Source organism: Lindgomyces ingoldianus (assembly GCF_010093535.1).
Source record: "Lindgomyces ingoldianus strain ATCC 200398 unplaced genomic scaffold BDR25scaffold_8, whole genome shotgun sequence".
Classification (NCBI taxonomy): Eukaryota; Fungi; Ascomycota; class Dothideomycetes; order Pleosporales; family Lindgomycetaceae; genus Lindgomyces; species Lindgomyces ingoldianus.
In genome coordinates this window covers 1,202,437-1,222,719 of record NW_022985169.1, presented here as the reverse complement: position 1 = coordinate 1,222,719, position 20,283 = coordinate 1,202,437, and the positions used below count along the sequence as shown (strand labels likewise).

At 49.8% G+C, this 20,283-nt stretch overlaps 8 protein-coding genes across 8 annotated transcripts; 4 read left to right on the top strand and 4 right to left on the bottom strand.

Moving 5' to 3' along the window:
- The first annotated feature begins 282 nt into the window (after positions 1–282).
- On the top strand, positions 283–1,595 carry BDR25DRAFT_332667 (NAD(P)-binding protein). Its single transcript, XM_033692770.1, has 2 exons — positions 283–447; positions 701–1,595. The coding sequence occupies exons 1-2, from the start codon at positions 371–373 to the stop codon at positions 1,476–1,478; spliced, it is 855 nt and encodes a 284-aa protein (XP_033550762.1). The 5' UTR covers positions 283–370; the 3' UTR covers positions 1,479–1,595.
- Positions 1,596–1,597: 2 nt separating this feature from the next.
- BDR25DRAFT_256939 (P-loop containing nucleoside triphosphate hydrolase protein) lies at positions 1,598–4,480 on the bottom strand. The gene is made up of 2 exons (XM_033686446.1): positions 3,217–4,480; positions 1,598–3,166 (listed from the first exon to the last, which is right to left on the bottom strand). The coding sequence occupies exons 1-2, from the start codon at positions 4,446–4,448 to the stop codon at positions 1,813–1,815; spliced, it is 2,586 nt and encodes an 861-aa protein (XP_033550761.1). The 5' UTR covers positions 4,449–4,480; the 3' UTR covers positions 1,598–1,812.
- A 134-nt stretch (positions 4,481–4,614) lies between these two features.
- BDR25DRAFT_126087 (Sec1-like protein) lies at positions 4,615–7,543 on the top strand. Its single transcript, XM_033683772.1, has 6 exons — positions 4,615–4,820; positions 4,889–4,926; positions 4,979–5,213; positions 5,267–5,469; positions 5,524–6,165; positions 6,216–7,543. Exons 1-6 carry the CDS (start codon positions 4,787–4,789, stop codon positions 7,218–7,220), a joined length of 2,157 nt encoding a protein of 718 aa, XP_033550760.1. The 5' UTR covers positions 4,615–4,786; the 3' UTR covers positions 7,221–7,543.
- Positions 7,544–7,760: 217 nt separating this feature from the next.
- On the bottom strand, positions 7,761–8,479 carry BDR25DRAFT_217390 (4A/4B type thioredoxin-like protein; the record flags this gene model as incomplete). Its single annotated transcript, XM_033684905.1, has 4 exons — positions 7,761–7,900; positions 8,025–8,120; positions 8,205–8,343; positions 8,423–8,479. The coding sequence occupies 4 exons, from the start codon at positions 8,477–8,479 to the stop codon at positions 7,761–7,763; spliced, it is 432 nt and encodes a 143-aa protein (XP_033550759.1).
- A 525-nt stretch (positions 8,480–9,004) lies between these two features.
- Positions 9,005–10,349, top strand: BDR25DRAFT_332663 (uncharacterized protein; the record flags this gene model as incomplete). Its single annotated transcript, XM_033692769.1, has 2 exons — positions 9,005–10,139; positions 10,315–10,349. 2 exons carry the CDS (start codon positions 9,005–9,007, stop codon positions 10,347–10,349), a joined length of 1,170 nt encoding a protein of 389 aa, XP_033550758.1.
- A 425-nt stretch (positions 10,350–10,774) lies between these two features.
- On the bottom strand, positions 10,775–15,893 carry BDR25DRAFT_386842 (dicer-like protein-like protein 1). The gene is made up of 4 exons (XM_033698027.1): positions 15,183–15,893; positions 12,616–15,132; positions 12,158–12,558; positions 10,775–12,109 (listed from the first exon to the last, which is right to left on the bottom strand). Exons 1-4 carry the CDS (start codon positions 15,675–15,677, stop codon positions 10,915–10,917), a joined length of 4,608 nt encoding a protein of 1,535 aa, XP_033550757.1. The 5' UTR covers positions 15,678–15,893; the 3' UTR covers positions 10,775–10,914.
- A 523-nt stretch (positions 15,894–16,416) lies between these two features.
- Positions 16,417–17,814, top strand: BDR25DRAFT_256930 (type 2A phosphatase-associated protein 42). Its single transcript, XM_033686445.1, has 3 exons — positions 16,417–16,655; positions 16,742–17,024; positions 17,077–17,814. Exons 1-3 carry the CDS (start codon positions 16,441–16,443, stop codon positions 17,647–17,649), a joined length of 1,071 nt encoding a protein of 356 aa, XP_033550756.1. The 5' UTR covers positions 16,417–16,440; the 3' UTR covers positions 17,650–17,814.
- BDR25DRAFT_126049 (SGNH hydrolase) lies at positions 17,702–19,001 on the bottom strand. The gene is made up of 5 exons (XM_033683771.1): positions 18,814–19,001; positions 18,599–18,755; positions 18,534–18,543; positions 17,902–18,481; positions 17,702–17,838 (listed from the first exon to the last, which is right to left on the bottom strand). The coding sequence occupies exons 2-5, from the start codon at positions 18,735–18,737 to the stop codon at positions 17,755–17,757; spliced, it is 813 nt and encodes a 270-aa protein (XP_033550755.1). The 5' UTR covers positions 18,738–18,755; positions 18,814–19,001; the 3' UTR covers positions 17,702–17,754.
- Between the last annotated feature and the right edge of the window lie 1,282 nt (positions 19,002–20,283).

The following is a 20,283-nucleotide window of genomic DNA, read 5'->3' as shown; positions in this document are numbered from 1 at the left end:
TTTGCTGTTCATTTAGATGGCTTGTAACCTAGCCCTTTTCTGCATAGTAATAGTCACGTGGTGCTGCCATTTTGATATGGAGATGGCAGACATTACGGGCAACACAAAAACATCTCAGCATTCGCTCTGTACAAACATATTCTCTACTTTGGAAGTGTAGAGATGAAGCTTGCAGCACAGCGTCTTGGCCATTTGAGACTGTATGTCACTCTGCCTCTAGAGCGTACGCCACATTCGACGCCACAGACCACAACTAATATTCAGCTTTAACTTGACCTTCAGTCCTTGTGACACCGAGATTACGCATTTAAGAGGATGAGAATTCGCTCACTGCTATCCCTTAAGTTAACCATTTTTACCTGGATTTATAATGGGCTCTGCAGAATACCACCCCGCTCCCCCAAAACTCCAGCAGCAAGACTTGAAGGGAAAAGTAGCCCTTGTAACGTAAGAATGTTCTCGTCTTTTTGTACGGTCTGCAAATATTGCGTGCAAGTTTTCTACGTGTTAGCACATAGACGAAACATACCAGAGCCTGATCAAAAGCTGAAACTTGTATCTTGCAGGCCTCTCCCTTACTCTAGCAATAGTTATACCAAGGTAAATCTTTATATTAGTATCTAATATTAGGCGTTGATATTCAATGTTTAATTTCTCGTTTCTTCTCATCCTTTAGCAAATTCACTCTAACTATCTGCAGGGGCGCAACGAAAGGTATCGGCCGGGCCATTGCGCTTGACCTCTCCACACGCGGTGCCTCTATCCTAGGCACATACTCCTCCTCCACCTCCGCCCACAACTTCGACAATCTCTTTCACACCGTCAACTCACTATACTCCACATCGTCTACCCCTGTACTCCATGGCGTTGTGGCAGACATCACTTCCCTCGACTCCATCTCCTCCGTAATCAAGGCTCTATCCCACGAATACCCCCAAAAACTCGACATCCTCGTCCTCAACGCAGCCTATAACGCGCGCCCTAGACTTGGCACTGCAACTTCATCCGACATCAGCAACTCCCTAACCGGAAACCTGCACTGGCCAATCCTACTAATGGAGACTCTTGTTCGCGACCAACTCTTCAACCCCAGCGCCCGCGTCGTCGTAATCTCCTCCGATCGCGTTCGCGACCCTTCGCCCGGCTCCTCTATCTTCAACGCCACGAAAGCGGGGTTAGAGGCGCTTGCACGGGCATGGGCGGTCGAGTTGCCGTTATCGTGCCCGGGCGCGACAGTGAATGCCGTGAGTGTGGGACTGACGGATACGCCTGGGCTCAGGGTGTTTCCGGCTGCGGCGGTTGAAGCGTTGAAAGGGCAACGGGTGCCGAAAGTGAAGGTGGTAGAGGGTGGGAGAATGGGGTTTCCGGAAGACGTGGCGGATGTGGTAGGGTGGTTGTGTAGTGAGAAGAGTCGGTGGGTGACGGGGAGTGTTGTTGCCGCGAATGGCGGAGCGGAGTATGTTGGTGGGTCGTCTTGAGGAAGATGGATTTGGGGGTGATTGAGGAAACCGTAAACAGAATTCCAGGGTTGTTATGAGGATGTTGACAAGGGTTCGCCACGGAGTGACCGGAAAGAGAATTCTATTTATTTCTACGTAATAATACAGGCCATGATACGAAATCATGTCTCTATGCAGGACTCCTTCTCATGCTTGCTAAGCTAGACCGAGATCAGGTATCCAAGGTATATTAACAGTGATGCAGGATATACACCCTATGCCAATCTTCCAGTATGTTACACGCCATTTGTCCAGGAGGACAAACGTTATGCGGTACAGGGAACCTAGTAATTACATGATCGTTCATCCTTCATCATATCCTTGGTTGCGTGGTATCCGTATGGCTTGCATTGAGGCTGACACTCGTTGGCATTCTCCCTCCTTTCACGTCCTCGGTCTGCTCTGATAGTTTTGGGGACCTTTCCTGGTGGCTCTTGTGAACCTCATCCAGCTCAGGGACGCTCTCACTATCTCCCTCACTGGAGTGAATGGGAGTGAGTGGATGGTGACGGCGGTGCTGATGATGCAGTTCTGCCATCGAAGGCTCGAGGGCTTCTAGCTCTGGGGTGGGATATTCATCGACGTCATCCACAGAGACATCCTCGCGACTTCCGAGGTCCTTGTCGTGGATGATATCTTCCATTGGTGGTGGTATGTCAACCATATCATTACGCTTCGAAACAGATGCTCCAGATGCACCTAGGTCTTGTCCTCTGGCTTTTTTCCTAGCCAGTGTCTCTGCAGCCCCTTCCTCTGACTCCTCTAGATGCTGCAGTAATGCTTCCTGCCGTTTCCTCCTCATAGCTTCCCTAGCTTCTTGGGTGAACGAAAACTGACTTAGAACGTGCTCTATCTTATCCTCGACCATTTTCTTAACGTGGTTGGCAAGTGCTCTGGTGGTAAACACGTTCTCGAATCTATAACTTAACCACAAGTACAAAACGAGCAATTTGTGAAGTGACTCTAGACTTTGGAGGTACTCCCGACTACCAGAAGGAGGATCGTCGAGGAGTTCAAGAGGGAGATGCGGGAGGCCGAGCAGATCTCCAGACTGATTCTCCGCGATGCATGAGGCTAAAGCGCGGAGAAAGTCCTTCTCTTCTTCATCCTTACAATTGATCGGAGCTGAACATATCATGAGCCGCTCTTGGATGCTCAGATTTTTGACAGGCTGAATCGTATCAGCTATTTTCAGTTGATCTTTCAGCGCGCAAAGATGGAATCGCTTGTCAATGTTGGTTATCTCGTGCAAACGTAGTAGTATATAACTAAATGGCGTGCCCGGAGGGAAGTAATTTGCGAATCGCTCAACAATGAGTGACGGCGGAAAAAGCCCTGCGGTCTTGATGGGTTCAGGCTCGCGCTCCATGCACATCCTAAGGTAGTTGAAATCCATCTGGTCGAGGGTTGTAACGTATCCAACAGAAGGATTCTGCTGTTTTGAGTGCTGCACCCCAGTATCCGGTTTCTTATCGTCAAGACCTACAGTCGAATCACCAACAGGCGCTGTGTCGTCGTTCTGCTGTGTATCCTCGCCGATATCCTGCTCAGCAGTCCGGTAGCGGCCGGCTCTGCCTGCAATCTGCTTGATTTCAGATACCTTCAAGGGTGCATACACAGTGCCGTTGTTTTTTGACGTCGCTTCGAAGATGACTCGTTTGATACTCCTGTGCATCGTTAGCCAATCTCTCAGACCCCCGGGCTCTCAGACATTTACAAGTTTAATCCCATCCCTACTGCGTCACTCGCTACAAGAAAGTCGTATTCATTGTTTGGATCGTTGAAGAGCCGGGCTTGCTGTGCTCTCGTCTCTGGTGGCAGGCTGCCGTAAACAATGGCGCACTTCCTCCCGGTCTTCATTTCTATTTCCCTGCGAAGCGCGTGGATCGCCAGTATCGAGAAGGCAACAACGCAATCCCCCTTTTCAAGTAAATAAAGCTTTCCGTATAGACTCCTGTCTGCCACTTTCAGCGGACTCAACCGTTCGTATCTATGCACCTGGACCTTGTCACCGATCAGGGCGCAGAGTTCACGAATGAGCGGAACAGCTCGTGCTTCGCCACAGAGATGAACTTCACGAGCTTGAACGCCTAAGAAAGCTTGTGTCCACGCCCAACCGCGCTCCTCGTGATTGATCATCTGTATCTCATCGATGACAGCTACATCTAGTGCCTGATTGAGCGGAGCCATTTCCACCGTGCAACTCCACATGGTGGGGTTCGCTTCGGGCATCCGCTGTTCTTCACCAGTGACCAAAGCACATGGCTTCCCCTTAGCATTCAGCCGCGTGTAAACCTCATGGGCCAGGAGACGTAGTGGACCCAAGTAGATACCGGTCTCTGCCTGCTCAAGGCGCTTGAGGGCATGGTAGGTCTTCCCAGAGTTTGTAGGTCCTACATGGAGGTGCACAGTGCGAGGGTATTCTCTTGTTGCAGGATACCACTCCCCGGGGTATCGGAGATCGGCCAACTCTTTCTGGTTTTCCAATTCGGCCTGAGTGAAATGACTCCCGACAGTCTGCGCATAGAAGAGATATTTCAGGCGCTGGTCTAAGTTGCTCCTTCCGCGTGCGGCATCTTGAGCCAGCTTGGTAGCCTCGCTAGACCCCCTCTTGATCCATAGGTTAATGTATCTTTTAAAAATCGACCATTGGCTGCTGAATTCAGCTCGGGAGAGCCGCAGATCTTCCAAGTTCTGTTTGTCCTCGAGTTGTCGCCGTAACAGGTCCAGGCGGGCGAGTATCACAGATTTGATTTTCTCTGGGTCATTGAGCGATCGCAAGACCCTTTGGGAGTCTCTTATGGGATTGAGGCCAACCTTCCTGAAGGGGCGGCTTGTAGTTGTGCGGCGAGCTGTGTGAACAAGAGGGAGGAGACGCCGCGACGATATGTGTGTGGCGACGGTGCAGAACAGGCACAGCGAGGAGCTGCCCGTCGATAGCACAGGCATTCCTAGCAGAGGCAATGCTAGACAGCGAGAGGCATTGAGGGGGTGTACTATCTGCGGCTGGTCGAGCCCAAAATGTTTCGATGACGGTGACAGGGATGGCGGCGCGGAGCCCAAACCACCGAAGCCCCACAGCTGCTACTCCTGCTGGAACACCTACATGCTTCAACTTCAACACCTGCCTCCTCGAGTCGCCCGGCCAACCTCTTTCTGCTGCAGTCCCTTTTACTCACCCATCACACACTCTGCCTCTGAGTGAAAGCTCGCGCACCCCGACCCTCGCAGAGATCCGCCTGCGCGCGCTGTGTGCTCGGCCGTCCAGGCTGCGACAAGTCCCCATCATGGGCGTCTCAATCATCGACGTGCAGCGCGACAGTATGCCTCCTCCGTGCTCAATGCCCTGCTCCCTTTGCCGCGTTGGATCACGCTGACTCGGTCAATAGTCATCCTCAACACTATAAAGAGCACCACTCGCGGAGACGTATGCCCCCCTTGCACCCCGCTCCCTCAAGCTGTCCTAATGGTCGCCCCAGTGGAAAGTCCTCGTCGTGGACGAGAAGAGCCGCAAGCTCATCGACAATGTCGTTAAGGAGGATGACATACTCAACGAGAACATCACCAACATCGAGCGCATCGAGGAGCGCCGGCCGATGAACAAGGACATGGACGCCATATACTTCCTCACCCCAGAACCGCACATTGTCGACTGCATCATGGCCGACTTTGAGCGCCGGAGATATAGGGGCGCCTTTTTAATATGGACTTCGTGTAAGCGTCTGCCCCACCTGCCACCGGTTAGCAGCGGTTGACTCCCTGAACAGTGCCAGCGCCAGCTCTCCGAGAGCGGTTGGATCGATCTCAGATGGCTCAGCAGCAGATACGCAACTTCAAAGTCATGCATCTCGACTTCCATCCTCGCGAATCCCACCTAGTAACGTTCAAGGACCCGTGGAGCTTTCCGGTGCTCTACCACCCCGCTTGCAACAATCTAGTCCGACAGCATATGGAAGACATTGCAGAAAAGGTTAGGCAAATCTCTGGATTTGATATACGATTTAACTGACCATGTTCCGGTTAGCTAACGGGTGTTTGCGTGGCCTTGGGCGAATACCCGACAATCCGTTATTACCGACCGCGAAATCCCACCCACGAAGCCAGCGTCCTTTGCTCCCATCTTGCGCGTTTCGTCCAAGAAAAATTGGACATGTATGCTCAGTTCAACCCCGACTTTCCCCCGCAGACCAATCGGCCTAGGGGAGCACTCTACATTACTGACCGCGCTATGGACCTGTCTGCCCCCTTGATCCATGAGTTTACTTATCAAGCCATGGCGCATGACCTGTTAAAGATACAAGATGGAGACAAAGTAACGTACAGGACTGTTGTGAACGAGGAAGAGCCAAACGCTGAGGAGAAAGACATGGAGATTAGTGAAAAAGACAAGATATGGGTTGAAAACCGCCACCGCCATATGAAGGACACTATCGACAAACTGATGGGTGATTTTCAAAAATTCATTGCCGAAAACCCACATTTTACCAAGCAAGATAGTCAGAATGCAACTGGCGTCAATGGTCTGAATGCGATCAAGGATATGATCGCTGGTCTTCCTCAATTCCAGGAGATGAAGGAAGCTTATTCGCTACATCTTACCATGGCACAAGAATGTATGAACATTTTCCAGCACAACAAGCTCCCAGATCTCGCATCTGTGGAACAGGTAACTACCACTTCCTTTTCATCTAACAAAACACTCACCGTCTGCTTTAGTGTCTTGCCACCGGCCTGGATGAAGACTATCGTAAACCCAAGAATCTGGCAGACCAAGTAGTGCGAACTCTTGATGAGCAGAGCGTCACGCCTTCGGATCGCCTTCGCCTAATAGCACTCTACCTCCTTTACAAAGATGGCCTCTTCCCGGCGGACCTCACCAAACTTCTTGCTCATGCTCAACTTCCTCCACAAGACGGCGAGGTCATCAACAATTTAGACCTCCTTGGCGCTCGTGTAGCCAAGCCCTTGAAAGACAAACGAGAGCCTCCTCCACCCCTCTTCCCACGGAAAACCACACCGCCGCCAAATGCAGAAGAGTACGCATTGTCAAGATTTACAACAGCCGTGCATGACGTCCTCGAAGAGCATGTACGTGGCACACTCCCTCAGGACATTTTCCCATATACAAAACCACACACCGATGCTGCTGAGCCTGGGTTACAAGAAGCTATGTCCGCCGTCTCTCTCCGCTCCGCAAAACCTACCTGGGCAAAATCACGTCTCTCGAGCGTAGAACCACGACAACGTGTTATTATATTCATGGCTGGTGGAGCAACGTACTCCGAATCTCGCGCCTGCTACGAAATCTCACACAAGACATCGAGGGATATCTTCCTCGTCAGCTCCCACATGATAACCCCAGGGCTTTACCTGAGACAGCTAGGCGATCTCAGTCAGGACCGTCGCCGATTAGGTATCCCACAGGACGGCCCTAAGCCAAAGGCGCCAGCACACCTCTTCGAGCAGCCGGAGCCACCGAAGCCAGCAGCACCGCCAGCAGGTGCTAAGCCAATGCCGCAGATTCCGGGCGGATTACCAGCAAGACCTAGCGGTAGACCCAACCCACCATCAGCGGGTCTAGCAGCAGCGACGCTGAACTCCGGTCGGACACAAGGGGGCTCGCAGGGCGGACAAGGTAGTCATCTCGCGGCTGGCAAAGATGGCGGAAAGAAAGATGGAGAGAAGAAAAAGAAAAAGCATCACTTCTTCGGTTCGAAGTAGTTACGGCTGTGCGTGCAGGGCTTCATGGCACTATGGTTTTTGGTGTCTGAGGAACTGGGTATGTCTTTACCCTGTGTGCCGTGGCGTCATTCGGATTACAGGATTGCAGCATTTCTGGCGTTGCTATGTTGTAGGCGGATTTGCGAATACCACGGGATAGATAAGCATTTAGATATCAATGCTCCCTTATGTGCGGATATGCTAATCCTAGTGCGACGGACTCGTATACTAGTTAATAGATTGCAGGCTCTAGTTTATAGATGGTTGTCGCGTGGATTGGCTCAACAAGTTCCCCAAAAGACCCAGAGAGGGAGGTTTACTATTCTGTTTAAGGTGTCTAGCTGGTATGTTCCCCCTTCCTACCACAAACCATCCATCAACCTAACTATCCCTACCAGCTTCACCGCCTCCCTTTTTGTCGATGCATTTGTCCCTCCCAGTGTGCCTCTCCGCCCTTTCACTCTAGAATTTCCGTACCATACCCAAACGCCTGCATATGCATCTATCCAAGTCACGAAGCCAAAGCTTGTAGGAGAGTGCTCAGTAATTATACTTGGAAGAATAATCCTTGGGACTAACAACAAGTCCATGTCCCTTTTTCGCACCTCGGTACACGGTCTCGATGATGTCAATCAGCTCTTGTTTATCGCCGACGTGGAAATTGAGTTTGTTGTTGTTTCCTGGAGTATGGTAAGTTTGAATGAGAGTGTGTGAGGCTTGGAGATTTGGGATTTCAATGTTGGATTTGGGAGGGGGAAGGAGCGTTTGTGTGAAAAAGTTGTGTCCAACAGGGGTTGAATTTACCAGTGCCGAAATCACACAACATAAGCTTATTCCTCCAGAAGAACATCACGGTACATGGATCCCAGAGCTCATACATTCCGTTGAATTCTCGGACCTCTATAACTATGGTAAGTACTGTCCAGTTTATGGGATGCGGTGGGGTGGTATGGGAAAAGACGGGAAGAGATGATGAATACATACTATCAATGTCTACAACGTAAATCGCAGCGAAAGATTCAACGCGAGGCGCGACCTTCGCTAGCATCTCATCCATGAGCATGCAATTCGCATCATGGTCACGGCCGAATCGGATTACTACGACTTCTTCTTGGTGATGCAGCTGGTTTGGAGCTTCGTTAGGCTAATGTTGGAGGGAAAGTAGGAGCGAGAGGGACAATAGAATGTTGTTGGGTACTTACGATGGCTTGGTCGACATGCCACGCTGAGGGTAGGTGATGGATAAGAATAGAGCCCATAGTTGGTGGACTGCTCCAGAAAGATTGTTCCGATTGGGTAAAGAGTTGTATGCGAAGACCATGTAATAGAGTTGTGGCGGTGCTGTGGTGTACGAGCAAAAAGTTACCACAGTCTTTCCAAAGCGGAGAGCACAATCTGAATGAACGTGCTGGAGATCCAGCTGGACTAACTAGTCCGAATCCGGAAATCTTAGCGAGGGTAGTGGTGAATGCTAAGCCTCGTGCCTGAATGTCTCAGCCTCAGCGCCCGCATCGTGATTCCTGTTCTGGTCGCGTGTGCCTCATGCACATGTCATCTGCAGTGTGGCATGGGCATGCGGTAGCTGAAAGAACTTGTAGATAAAACGCTGTCCGTCGTGTGGAAGTAAGGTTGGATTGACTTTCTTTGAGTTTGATTCCTGATGTCAATTACAGTTGTACTGCTTTGGAGTTGTCTGGTTATCTACCTTCTGGACCTTTTTGAGGTCATATAGAGCCACCTGTGTCTGTGTAGCACAGAAAAGAGAAAGAGTCTAATCCGTAAAGATGGTGCTATTCAAAGCTCCAAAGAATGCGATTCTCCGCTTCTCTCACGTTGAGAGAGAATCAAGTGTCACATCACCCTCCCAAACTCCTGCACTCGATAGCAGTCTTGTCTTGCGCAACTCGCTGACAACAACCTCCGATATGCCTCAGTGGCAAAGCGCTCCGATCTGCAAACTCCCTATCGAAATCATCCAACAAATAGCCTCCTATCTCTCGCCCCCATGCGGGGCTTCGTTCTGCCTAAGCACGCGCTACATTTATTATGCAGTTGGAACCCAACATCTCTCCACATTCCTCTCATTCGGGACTTCGAAGCTAGAAAACCGAAAGAATATCGAAGTGCTCGAGCGAGCGTTTCCGTCCAACTGGTACTGCGCTTGGTGTGATAAGTTCCATGCCCATGATCAAGCTAGTGGGCCTAAGAATTGCGATGGAGAAACCAAGAGGGATTGCAATGAGTACAGCAGCTACCTACATGCGGGAAAAGACTACGTACTCACATACCACCACGTCCGTCTTGCAATGAACCGTCATCTCTGGGGCCTAAAGTACGGCATCCCCATTTCGGATCTCTCATACAGCGCACAGCGCACCTCCAAACTCTTCAAAGAGAAAGTCCCCACAAACCTATCCATCTCCGCAAAAATCGTCTCAGGTCATCTCCTCCTCCACTCCGCCTTCACTATCGCCCTGCCCCTTGCCGCTACAGAGCGCAAATCCTTCTACCCGAAACTTCAAGCCGCTCTTCCACAAATCATTTTCGGCCACAGAAACGATAATTCAGGCCATTCGGGTTTAATGACAAGCGTCTATCAAGCCCTCTGTAAACACTCAAAATATAACATCCAGCTCTGCTCAACCTGCGCTACAGACTACCTTGTCCGCGTTCATCCCCCATCATCCACCCCCACCTCCACCTCCTCTTCTTCCAGCCCCTCCGAGCACATCCAACTCTCCATTCAAACGTGGCGGGATCTCGGAACCTGTAGAAACCCCTTTGACGCATGTTGGCGCGCGCACGGCGAGATTGGCGATTCGCCGCCAGGCTTTGGTGGCGATATTGTCCGATTGACGTCTTATAAAGCGGGAGAGATTAGAGAGGCTTTTGAGCTTGAGGTTCCCTTTAAGCATGATAGTGCGGATGCGGATCGTGGTTTCCATCTTGGACGGCCGAGGTCGTGGGATCCGAAGAGGAGTGCGGGTAGACAAAGTAAAAGTGATGTATGGGCAAATTGGAGTTGGTCGAGGTGAACAGTTTTCGGAAACCCCTTTAATGCCCCTTTCCTTTTCGTAATTATTGTTAGTGCTAGGTGGGATTATTTTCAGGCCGCAGTTAGAAATTTAATTGTTTTCCGGAAACAACCCTAACTTGACTTCCCCTATCTACAGTAGTGCTAGTCGCGCAGAGGGATTGTCTTGAACAATTCTTTACAACAAATTCCTTCTCTCCAGCAGCTGGCTAGGGGCAGTAGGGTACTGTTGATAAGCTAGTTCCTATAATGGTAATAGCGTGATTTTTGGAGATCATGTTTGAGAGCATATGTGGATACTTTACTTCGTTTCGAATCGATCATGGACTTGTTCCTTCATTTTCTCTTCCTAGATATGCGTTCAATATGCATCAAGTCTCGCTAGGTCTACCTTTTCTTGAAATTTTCACTACTGTTGTGAAATGACACAGATATGGAGATGCCACTACATAATCCCTCCAGAACTTCGATGCATGATGAGAATCTGCAGTTATTACACGGAGCTGCATGGCTCGAGATACTACCACCACGCATACTAAATAGGATGCTTCATGCCACCTCCTAGACTCCAATCCACGCCATTCTCGAATGATTTGTCAAGTATCCTCGCCCTCCATCGTACCTAAAGATCCCAACCAACCCCTTTCTACGTCGCCGCCTCTATACTACTAACCCCATCTCTTCCTTGACCCTCTCCTCCACTTTCTCCGCACTTTCATCCATCATCTCATCCTCGCAATCACACTCGTAACGTTTCTTAAATTTATACTGTGGCAAGCCCTCCAACTTCTCCAACGCCGCGTTACTTGCCTTGATCCTCGCATACCGTCCACTAACTGCAGACCCATCAAACACAATTTTCCAGTGGATCTGCACCATGGCTATGACCGTTGGCCGCGCTCCCGGAATCGTAGCTTCACAGGTGCGGGTAGCGATACGCCATTCGCGACAGCCGAAGTTGGTGTTGAGAAGCTTGGTCAGGCGCGTGGTAGGATGGCTGTTGGCGAAGGCGTCGTATAGGTGCATGTTGATGAAGAAGCGTTTGATGTGCATATCGAAGAACTGTTGTACAACGGTGAAATCAAACTCAGCGTCCACGTAAATAGCGGCCACGTATGCTTCGACTACGTCGGCAAGACATTTTGGGGGCTCGGAGACTGTGGTCCAGTAGTCAAGAGAGCCCTTGGCTTCGCGCTCTGCTTCTTGCACTTCGGTGACGTAGTCGCGGATTTGGCTTGTCAGCACAGCGTTATTCTGGCGGATGTGGGTGTGGAAGCCGAGACTGACGCAGAGAGCGCCGAGGAATTTGTTTGAGACCATAGGCATCTTGTGCTCCGTTAGCCATTGCGGGTCCTTGTCCGTGTAGCGATAAAACAGGTACTGAATGAATACCATGTCCAGGAGTGAGTCACCCAAGAACTCGAGACGCTGGTAGTTGGGGATATTCTCCCACATAAAGGCCTGAGAAGGATGGATGAAGGCAGAGCGAAGAAGACGAGGGTACCTGAAGTGATATGGATGCTTCTCTTCGATCCTCTTCGCCAGATCCATCTGCGACGCTGTAGCCTCAGCGAGCTGGTACTTCGGCTTCTCATACGCAGCATAGTAATCAGAATACTTTTCCATCAAATGGTCTTCGCTGTCCACTAAGACTTTAACTGCCTTCACTGCCTGGTCCCAGTTCTTAGGATCGAAGCGGCCTAGCTCGTTGTGCTCCATGAATGCAGCACCAATGAAGGCTTCGCAAACGTCGGCGACGGATTTGTCTCCCAGTGAATGTTTGATAACACGGGGTCCATTCTTCTTCGCGCCCTTTCCTTTCGTCAATTTAAGCCCCTCGGGGTACCACAGCCGACTGAATTAGGTCAGCTATGTGAAATATCATCGAGCATTGAATACGTACCGAGAAAACGCCATAGTGCGAACGTACTCATATAATTTGTACTTTCCTGCGGCCTTGAACAGGTTTTTGTTGCAGAGCATGACCATACGGCGCACGTGAAATTCAAACTCGTTCTCATCTGGTTGCTGGACAAACGTAGAAATCGAGGTGGCCATCTTAAGGAAGCAATCACCCATAAATTCGAGTCGCTCATAATTCGGACCCATACCGCTCTTAAAATTAATCTTCTCTTCACCATGCTCGTCTGTATTCTCTGAGTCCTTAGTCAATGCTTCTAAGGCAAGACTTGGACCTATGTCGAGGCCGAGGAGGTGGCACGCATCAATAGCAATCAGAAAGTCGTCGAAACGGTGAATGATTGCTGGGAAGGCATAGCACATGGCTACAAAGCGCGTGGTGAGCTGTTGGAAAGTTATCATCTAGAACCAGAATTTGAGAAAGAGTTTGTGCAAACTTACAGCAGATATCCTAAGCGGCTGAGGGCACACATAAGCCTTCAGATTCAACCTCACCTCGTCCTCATCGGTCTCCACTAGAGCCAGGAGATTCCGCCTGAACGGAATCTTTTCCACCTCCATGACAGGCTGTGATTCATCCCAGACACACTTAACTCGAGACTTGGTCCAGAGGCTGACAGAGTAGTCGAGTATATCCGCCATGAATTTATGCCGTGGAGAGAAATTGGGCACCGGATCATGGGGTTTAACACCAGGGACAACACTAATAGTATAGAAGCGTCGTCCACCGTCCCAATTGTCAACAATATACTTGTCGGCTAGAAATTCGTCCGGCATCTCTGGAGTCCACCTATACTCTTTTTCCTCGACTACCTCATGGATCTGGTCCCAGTCAATGAGATCCCTAGGCTTTTCAGAATTGCAATTAATAGAGGTTGTCATCTCGGATCGAATGGGCACAACCCAATACGTCATTTTTGTAATGTCTTTCTCAAACTCTTTCGCAAAAACGTCCTTAAAGACTTGCAATGTCAGTTTCGTGAGTAGCTCAATAGTCTCCATAGAGATCGGGATCGCGGTGACCATTGGAGTCGAGAGTACCTGGGTCGGTCGACCGTCGTTGAGATACAAGGGAAACGGTGGCATTTGTGGGAAGTAATCTCGAGTCAAGAGTCCAAGAGGCTGATGAGGTCGGTCTAGACCTGCACTGACATCGACAACAGTCAGGTAAAGGCATTTCGGAACAGTACCGTATTCCAATCCCCAGAATTTTGGCTTGACACGCATCGTATAGAGGTCTTTCTTCTTAGAGCTGATTGCAAGAAGAGCATTCCTCATGGCTGGCAGTTGCTTCGTGTAGGTCGGTAATAAATTCTCATCAAGTAATGCCTCCCCTCGAAGCTTTAGACACATCTCGAAAGCGGCCGAGCATTTAGCGATGGCCTTCTTGCTATAAGCGATACCTCTCGCGGAGATTATCGGCGAGTATTCAGGAAGGACAACTTCGCAGATGAACTTGCCACCAACGCGCTCGACAATGTACGTTGGCTGCAGGCAGACCTCCATATTCGGTGCTGGCAGAGATGCTACGAAGTGAGCTAGCACCGAGAGACTAGTCCTATACGTAAGCCTAGCACCAGACTCGGGCACGGTGTAGTTGCGGAAGGATCTCTCGCTGGCAAGAAACTGTTCCACCTCATCGTTGATCTCATTGACACATCGATCACTTGGCAGGCCATTACAAAAGTCTCGCATAACTTTCTCTGCAGTTCGAGTTTGAAGGACGGTCGAATAGTGGCTAGAGTTGCCCTCCTCAACCATGTGTAGGTATTTCGAATTCCGGTGTCTAGCCCTGCCCCGGGACTGGACATAAGCAATCATAGTCTTGTATAGATCGAACCTCACGATCAGGTTGCATTGCGGGATGTCGAGGCCCTCTTCCGCAACGGATGTTGAGAAGAGACAGTTGAGGTCACCTCTCCTGAATCTAGCCACTGTCATGACCTGTGATCGGAGCGAGATGTTCAGATCGCCGAAAGTTGAGTTGACACCCACAAGCATGTCGCTGTGGAGGTTCGAACCACCAATTTCGCTGAATATCAAGTTGAGCAGTCGAGCAGTACTTCGTCGTTCTACAAATACAATGCAGCGAGCCTCTGCTGTTCTGGAATAATAGAGATTCAGCCAATCGTATAGGAGAAGGACTTTGGGACTGAGGTCTTGGGCAGTTGGTGAAGGTTTACCGAACTCATGATGCCTAACGAATTCGGCCGCTTCTCGTACTCTTGCAATCTCTTCGTCTAGCTTCGATATAGAATCTTCGTTCTTGAGCTTATGAAACTTCCGCTCCTCACGCATCTCAATCTTCTTTGCTTCTTCCTCCGAGAAAGCAAAAGACCAGTACATGTCAGCTGGCCAACGACCAAGTTCTGAGCCGATGATCTTGGAGTTCTCGAAAAGCTTCTTGAAAGCGGCAATGTCACCATAACGAGATTTTAGTTCGGCATGGAGAGAAGTTTCGAAGGAACATTTTAGTCGTGTGTACTTTGCCACTTCTTCGGTCGGGCGGCTGATGTTATTTGCTAAGAGTGCAAGGTCAGATGCCGTTGCGATCTTGCAGTGAAGCAGGGCCTCCAAACTTTGAGCAGCTTGCTTGATATCCACATTAGCATCGACAGGTGATGCTGTCATTCCAAAAATCCGAGGGCGCTTTGCAACGTCAGGTTCACTGAGGTAATAATCCTTCATTAGCCTCGCGTATGGGTGGTTGTTTTTCGCGTGATGAGCCTCATCGAATATGAGTAAATTGACCCGGGGAACTGTGATGAATGAATGCATCATGCATTGGACAAGCACCTCTGCCGTACAAACGACAACCATGTTATTTGCGAAGAGCTTCTCCCATGTCTGCTTCACCCAAAGGTGGGCACCCATGGCACCACAGATACCTTCTACATTGTGGTCGAGACCACATCGCAGCACATTTGCCTGCTGGAACACGAGATTGACAGAATCCACCTATATGAGGGTTAGATAGGTTTAGTGAGATAGAGGAGGGAAGTACTCACAAGGAAGAAAGCAATCTTCTGCGGAGCGCCTTTTGCCCTCTGTTCTAGCTCGTCGTCGAGGATGTGGCGGAGTAGCAAAGTTGCGATATGAGTCTTCCCGGAGCCTGTATCTAGAACTGCAATGATGTTTTCCTCCTTTGCTCTCTGGAAAAGCTCGGTTTGGTAGTCCCTCGGGTTCGTGATCTGGGCGCTAGTTTTCTGCTTGGCTAAGATATCTCGAATTGACAAGAGTTCATCGTCTGCGTCCTGGATAGCATCCTTGACGTCTTGCTCTGTGATATCTTCCGCCTTCTTGCTCGCGAATGCTCTGAAAATCTCGTTTTGGGCTCTGCGCTTCTCATCCGAGGTACTCGGCCCATGCGCATGGGTCAAATCCGCGTCGATATCGGGGTCCGAATCGTCCTTAAGCTTAGGCTCTAGAATGTCGTCTTCACCTTCGTCTTCGCTGTAGTAAATGTCGTCATCGTCCTCGACGACGTTCGCGCCCCACGACATCTTGGCCTGAAGACCGGTTGCTATTAGCTGGCTAGCGGTGCTGCGCTATGGAGGGTAAATGATATAGGCAGCCTAAGAAGGTTTGCGGCGAAGGCTTCCTGAGAAAGTCCCAATGGGGGTTGATGTCGTGGTCAGGAGCATCCATTATTTACTAGCAAACGGCGCAAGTGCCCGTTCACCGTATTTCTAACTAACGCATGGGGAGGCATGCTAAGGTGACTACCTACTAAGTCACCGCCTTATTAAACAATTTGCGCTCGGATACAACCCATGATGGAGATTTTGTGGAAGGGGTCTTAAGCCCACTACTTGTCTCAGATGAGGGTAGGTTGGTGTTGCCAACGTCAGAAGTAGCGACTTTCTTGGATACAACTAATGGGCGTTTAGTGGAAGGCTTCCCTGGGCCCATTACTTGCATCTAGTGAAGGCATAGTTATTGCAGAGACCTTGCGTTGTAAAAATTGCCCAGAATTAAGGATCCGCTCTACATGAACGGCAATTCTGAAGCAATAACGTTATACAGAAAATTAACAACAAAATAATAGGATATCAAGACAAATAATGGAAGAACAGCGGAGGAACAATCTGCAATTCCCCTATTGCCAACAAGGGTGGATTTGCAGAAGTTGGAAATAGCAAGTTAGCCCAGCGACGGTAATTAGTCAGCGGCATAGGATCACGTGCTCCTCATCGAGTCTGAAGGGTCCATTCTCAGCACAACAAGACATCGACATCTCATCCCAGGGTTCCCAAAACACTCAAAATGGACGATAAACCCCGCAGTATCCGAGGACTCTTCACAGATGCCGATCGCAAACGGCAAGCCATCTTTTCCAGCCCTGACAGCAATAGTACCAGCTTCCAAGAAAACCTCAACATCACCATTGCCACCTATGAATCCTGTCTCGAACTCTCCGAACAAGTTTCTCTCTTCAGCTCTAATGAGACCCTGGACGATGTTTCATCCTCCGATCTGCAGTAAGCCACACCTAAAATCTGATGATGCCTGCTCCATGTCCCCGTAATTTCCGTTGTTTTGCCGTATGTCTCACATGTGGTGTTAGGTACATGACCATCTGCTACCAACTAGCGGATTTGGTGCAAAAGATCACTGGGGATCTAAGTATAAGGAAAGAAAACTTGTTAAAAGCGAGGGGGTTTTATGAGAGGTTTTTGAAGTTACTGGATTCGTATGATATGCTTGGCAAGAGTGATTCACGACTGCTAGAAGCCTTTCTGGAGAATAAGGATCAATTTTCAACGGCGAGCATGAAAGATGCGGCTGCTAGAAGAGGAACGAAGGTTGCAAGGTTCAGGGAAGAGAAAGAGCTGAAGCGAAAACTTGAGGTACGTCATTAATCCCATTACACTGAGGGACATGCTAAATCATGTGCTATAGTATCTACAGCAAAACCCGAAGGTTGCAGAGAACGATGAGCAGGTCGTCCGAGAGTTGCACCTCGCGAACCTTGCATTCATGGTTCATCAAACCTTCCAGTCACTGGAGTCTATTGCACAAGAGCTACATATCCTATCACTAGCTCCACCGGCTCCTCGGCAGGGCCAGAACACTCTAGCGCCAGACGCTCGCCATTCAGAAAGGGACAGTGGAGACAATTACTCCGACCGATTAGATCCCCAGTCTGCAGGCTGGAGGTTCTCTGGACCCATCCTAAGTGGCGATGGTAAACCACTTCGTCCATTCACTCTACTCGACACTCGGCAGAGGCTACAGAAGGGTGTCTTCAGACCTGATCACAATCTTCCAACCATGACCATTGATGAATATCTCGAGGAAGAGAAACGAAGAGGAGGTATCATTGAAGGGGGGGGTGAACAGTCAGGTATTAGACCCGAGCCGGATGAAGATAATGTTGAGAAAGCCGATGAGGAAACTATGAAGGCGCGTGCATGGGACGAATTCACTGAGGAGAATCCGAAAGGATCCGGAAATACGCTGAATAGAGGGTAAACGCTTGTTGGAGTCATATGATATATCCAATATCCAGGCAGACACGATATGAATGAAACGAATCATGTTTCAAGCCAATCGGTGCATCAAATTATCCTCCAAAGTTTATAGCTCGACCTTTTCTGGCGCCAACTCCGGCCACTTCGTTAGGACTAGGTCGAGTAGCTCCTTAGAAAGAACATCATAGGCCTAAATAGCTGTTAATGGCGTCTTGGACTGAGCAACCCTTGCAACCAGAAGGAATACACTTACCAGGCCATCCAGATGGAGTCCATCTGTAAAGTAACCTTTCTTGAATGCTTTGGCCCACTTCAATCCGCATCCTGGGAGCCGATCCTCGTGGTATTCATCCTCTTCGCCTGATCTATTCTGATCTGCAAGACCTGCATCGATCAATGCCTTCCAGTAGTTGAGACCGGCAACTCGACCCGTCTCCTCGTAAAACGCTGCAATCTCCATGATCTTGTCTCCATATTGTTTTTTGCTCATGTACGTTCGATAACCCCTGCTCTTCTTCGCATCATACTCCTCTGCGGCTGAGGCCGCGGGACCAATATCGATTTCATCGGGATTCGGGTCCGGGATGTTGATTGGAGGCGGAGTAATGAGAACGATCTTCGTATTCTCCAGGCCCTCTTCATCCAGGATGGTCTCCACGTAGTCACGAATGTTGTCCTCGAACTTGGGTAAGGGCACGTGAGCACCTGCTGGAGGGAGACAAGCATCATTGGCGCCCAAGAAGATCGTGATTAATAAGGTTGGCGAGGCGGTAGATTCGGTGGCGCGCTCAATGATTTCCCGGAATCGTGGTTTCAACCAGGTTGAAGTGTAGCTGCCTAGATATCAGCAGCCGCACTGCATACACGGGCTTCGTAACAGCTCACCCGGCCACACCTTGCGTACGGTTTCAGCTTTCATGGTCATTATTAGAATTCCGATGGTGGGTTACCTTCGTTCAGAACTATGGCCTTGCCTTCATACTTATTTTCGAGCACCCACCCAAAGCCGCGTGTGTTCTCATCAAAACCCCACTGCGTTAGAGAGTCTCCGAAGAGTACAATCTCCGGGAGTTCCGTGCTATCGCTCATTTCCGTAAAGTAGGGTCCCTACTGTATAGTGTTAGGAGAGCGATTGCATTACAGAGACTGTCTCGAAAAGACATACTTGTGGCTGTTCCTGTCTACAATTTCTAGAACCTTGGCAAGTTGCAGGTGCGGACTGAAACCTAACTGTGGACAATATTTCCCTACCTGTTAATACTAGATATGAGGGCAAGGATACAAAGGTGAAGGGACTCAACACTGAAGCTTTCCAAAGCTGACCTAATTTTAGCGCCAAAGCCCAATTTGGATTACACGTGACCCACACTCAATATTCAGCTTTGCGTGGAAGCCTTGGTTTGCCCACAGGATGAGTAAGCGCATCACATTGGACGCTGGAAATTGGCTTATGAGATGGGAATGTACAGGGCAAGTATTGCGCAGCCTCCTTGGACGTGCAAGGTTCCCTAGTTTCGATTGTGTACTTCATTAGCTTCTCCGATAGACTTTTCATCTAAGTCACTGGGGAACTGGAACCAGCGTTGCTGTGTGATGCGACGCGATGCTAGCTCTGTGAAACGATTGAAAAGGTTAAAGGGTATGATTCGGATGAACTATAGGCGCGATTCGCTCATTGCCAAACCAGGGTCAGGATGAGCATCTGTGCAGTCGTGAGAGCTGAGCCACTGGGATGCATTGAAGGTGCATCTGAAAACTGGGGGAGGGGGCAGGCCTTTTGGGTCGCTGAGAGAATGTGCAAACGAGGACTTTGGTATCACCATCCGCATTCTTCGAGAACCCTGCAGATTGAGGTGCATGCAGGTACACGGCCCAGTCTTCTGTCCGAGGGTTCCATGCTGCCGGTAATTGTCGACGGCTGAACATAGTTCTTACAGGTGGACCAGATCATGTCCGATGCAACGTCTTTGGCGCACCTTCTCTCCTTTTTTCGTAACCAAAGCGAGATGCATACGGACTTCTTTGCATGAAGATGCTGAGTATAGGTGTAATGGTATCAAAGATCGAAAGTCTCACCACTGTGCGCCACCGGTGGGCGATCTTTGTCTCCGAGCGCGCAGAAGAACCATAGAGGATATTTGTGAGAGGGTAAAGGAGAATTAAATCTTGCACAGAGTGAGACGCAATGACACTAGGGATAAGAGACGGCCCGAAGAAGATAATGACTTAGAGATCAACCTACGTAACTCGCCGTTCATGGGAGGGTTGGCGGGGAGGCTTTTGAAGCGCAAACGCAGAGTCGACAATCAGACGATGGTGGCCCAAGGAGGATGGGGTTCTGCCGTCTCCGCAACACTGATGAACCGTTCCTGTTCCTCGCGGCATGCATGCAAGTACGCCGCGCCCGCAATCAGGAGTCGTGGGAGAGACTTGTTAGTGGAGCAGCCAAGGCCATGAAAGTAGAGTGCTCCCTCGGCAAGGCGTCTGGTCAAGCATCGGGCTCACTCATGTGCAGCCGCCACAATGTCGAGGTGCGCCAGACCAGGACCAGGAACCTCTGACGCTGCAGTGCTGACGGCCTAGCAAACACAGTGTCAAATACGATGGCGACTGGGTAAAGTCAGCAATAATAGAA

Excerpts from the sequence above, each read along its gene's own strand:
- BDR25DRAFT_332667 (XM_033692770.1), top strand. The coding sequence starts at position 371 with ATGGGCTCTGCAGAATACCACCCCGCTCCCCCAAAACTCCAGCAGCAA. Across the intron at positions 448-700 it reads GGAAAAGTAGCCCTTGTAAC|GGGCGCAACGAAAGGTATCG; the intron begins GTAAGAATGTTC and ends AACTATCTGCAG.
- BDR25DRAFT_256939 (XM_033686446.1), bottom strand. The coding sequence starts at position 4,448 with ATGCCTGTGCTATCGACGGGCAGCTCCTCGCTGTGCCTGTTCTGCACC. Across the intron at positions 3,167-3,216 it reads GTAGGGATGGGATTAAACTT|GAGTATCAAACGAGTCATCT; the intron begins GTAAATGTCTGA and ends AACGATGCACAG.
- BDR25DRAFT_126087 (XM_033683772.1), top strand. The coding sequence starts at position 4,787 with ATGGGCGTCTCAATCATCGACGTGCAGCGCGACA. Across the intron at positions 5,470-5,523 it reads TGGAAGACATTGCAGAAAAG|CTAACGGGTGTTTGCGTGGC; the intron begins GTTAGGCAAATC and ends TGTTCCGGTTAG. Across the intron at positions 6,166-6,215 it reads ATCTCGCATCTGTGGAACAG|TGTCTTGCCACCGGCCTGGA; the intron begins GTAACTACCACT and ends CGTCTGCTTTAG.
- BDR25DRAFT_386842 (XM_033698027.1), bottom strand. The coding sequence starts at position 15,677 with ATGTCGTGGGGCGCGAACGTCGTCGAGGACGATGACGACATTTACTAC. Across the intron at positions 15,133-15,182 it reads AGAAGATTGCTTTCTTCCTT|GTGGATTCTGTCAATCTCGT; the intron begins GTGAGTACTTCC and ends ACCCTCATATAG. Across the intron at positions 12,559-12,615 it reads AGCCGCTTAGGATATCTGCT|CTCACCACGCGCTTTGTAGC; the intron begins GTAAGTTTGCAC and ends ACTTTCCAACAG.
- BDR25DRAFT_256930 (XM_033686445.1), top strand. The coding sequence starts at position 16,441 with ATGGACGATAAACCCCGCAGTATCCGAGGACTCTTCACAGATGCCGAT. Across the intron at positions 16,656-16,741 it reads GTTTCATCCTCCGATCTGCA|GTACATGACCATCTGCTACC; the intron begins GTAAGCCACACC and ends ATGTGGTGTTAG. Across the intron at positions 17,025-17,076 it reads AGCTGAAGCGAAAACTTGAG|TATCTACAGCAAAACCCGAA; the intron begins GTACGTCATTAA and ends CATGTGCTATAG.
- BDR25DRAFT_126049 (XM_033683771.1), bottom strand. The coding sequence starts at position 18,737 with ATGAGCGATAGCACGGAACTCCCGGAGATTGTACTCTTCGGAGACTCT. Across the intron at positions 17,839-17,901 it reads GACTCCATCTGGATGGCCTG|GCCTATGATGTTCTTTCTAA; the intron begins GTAAGTGTATTC and ends ACAGCTATTTAG.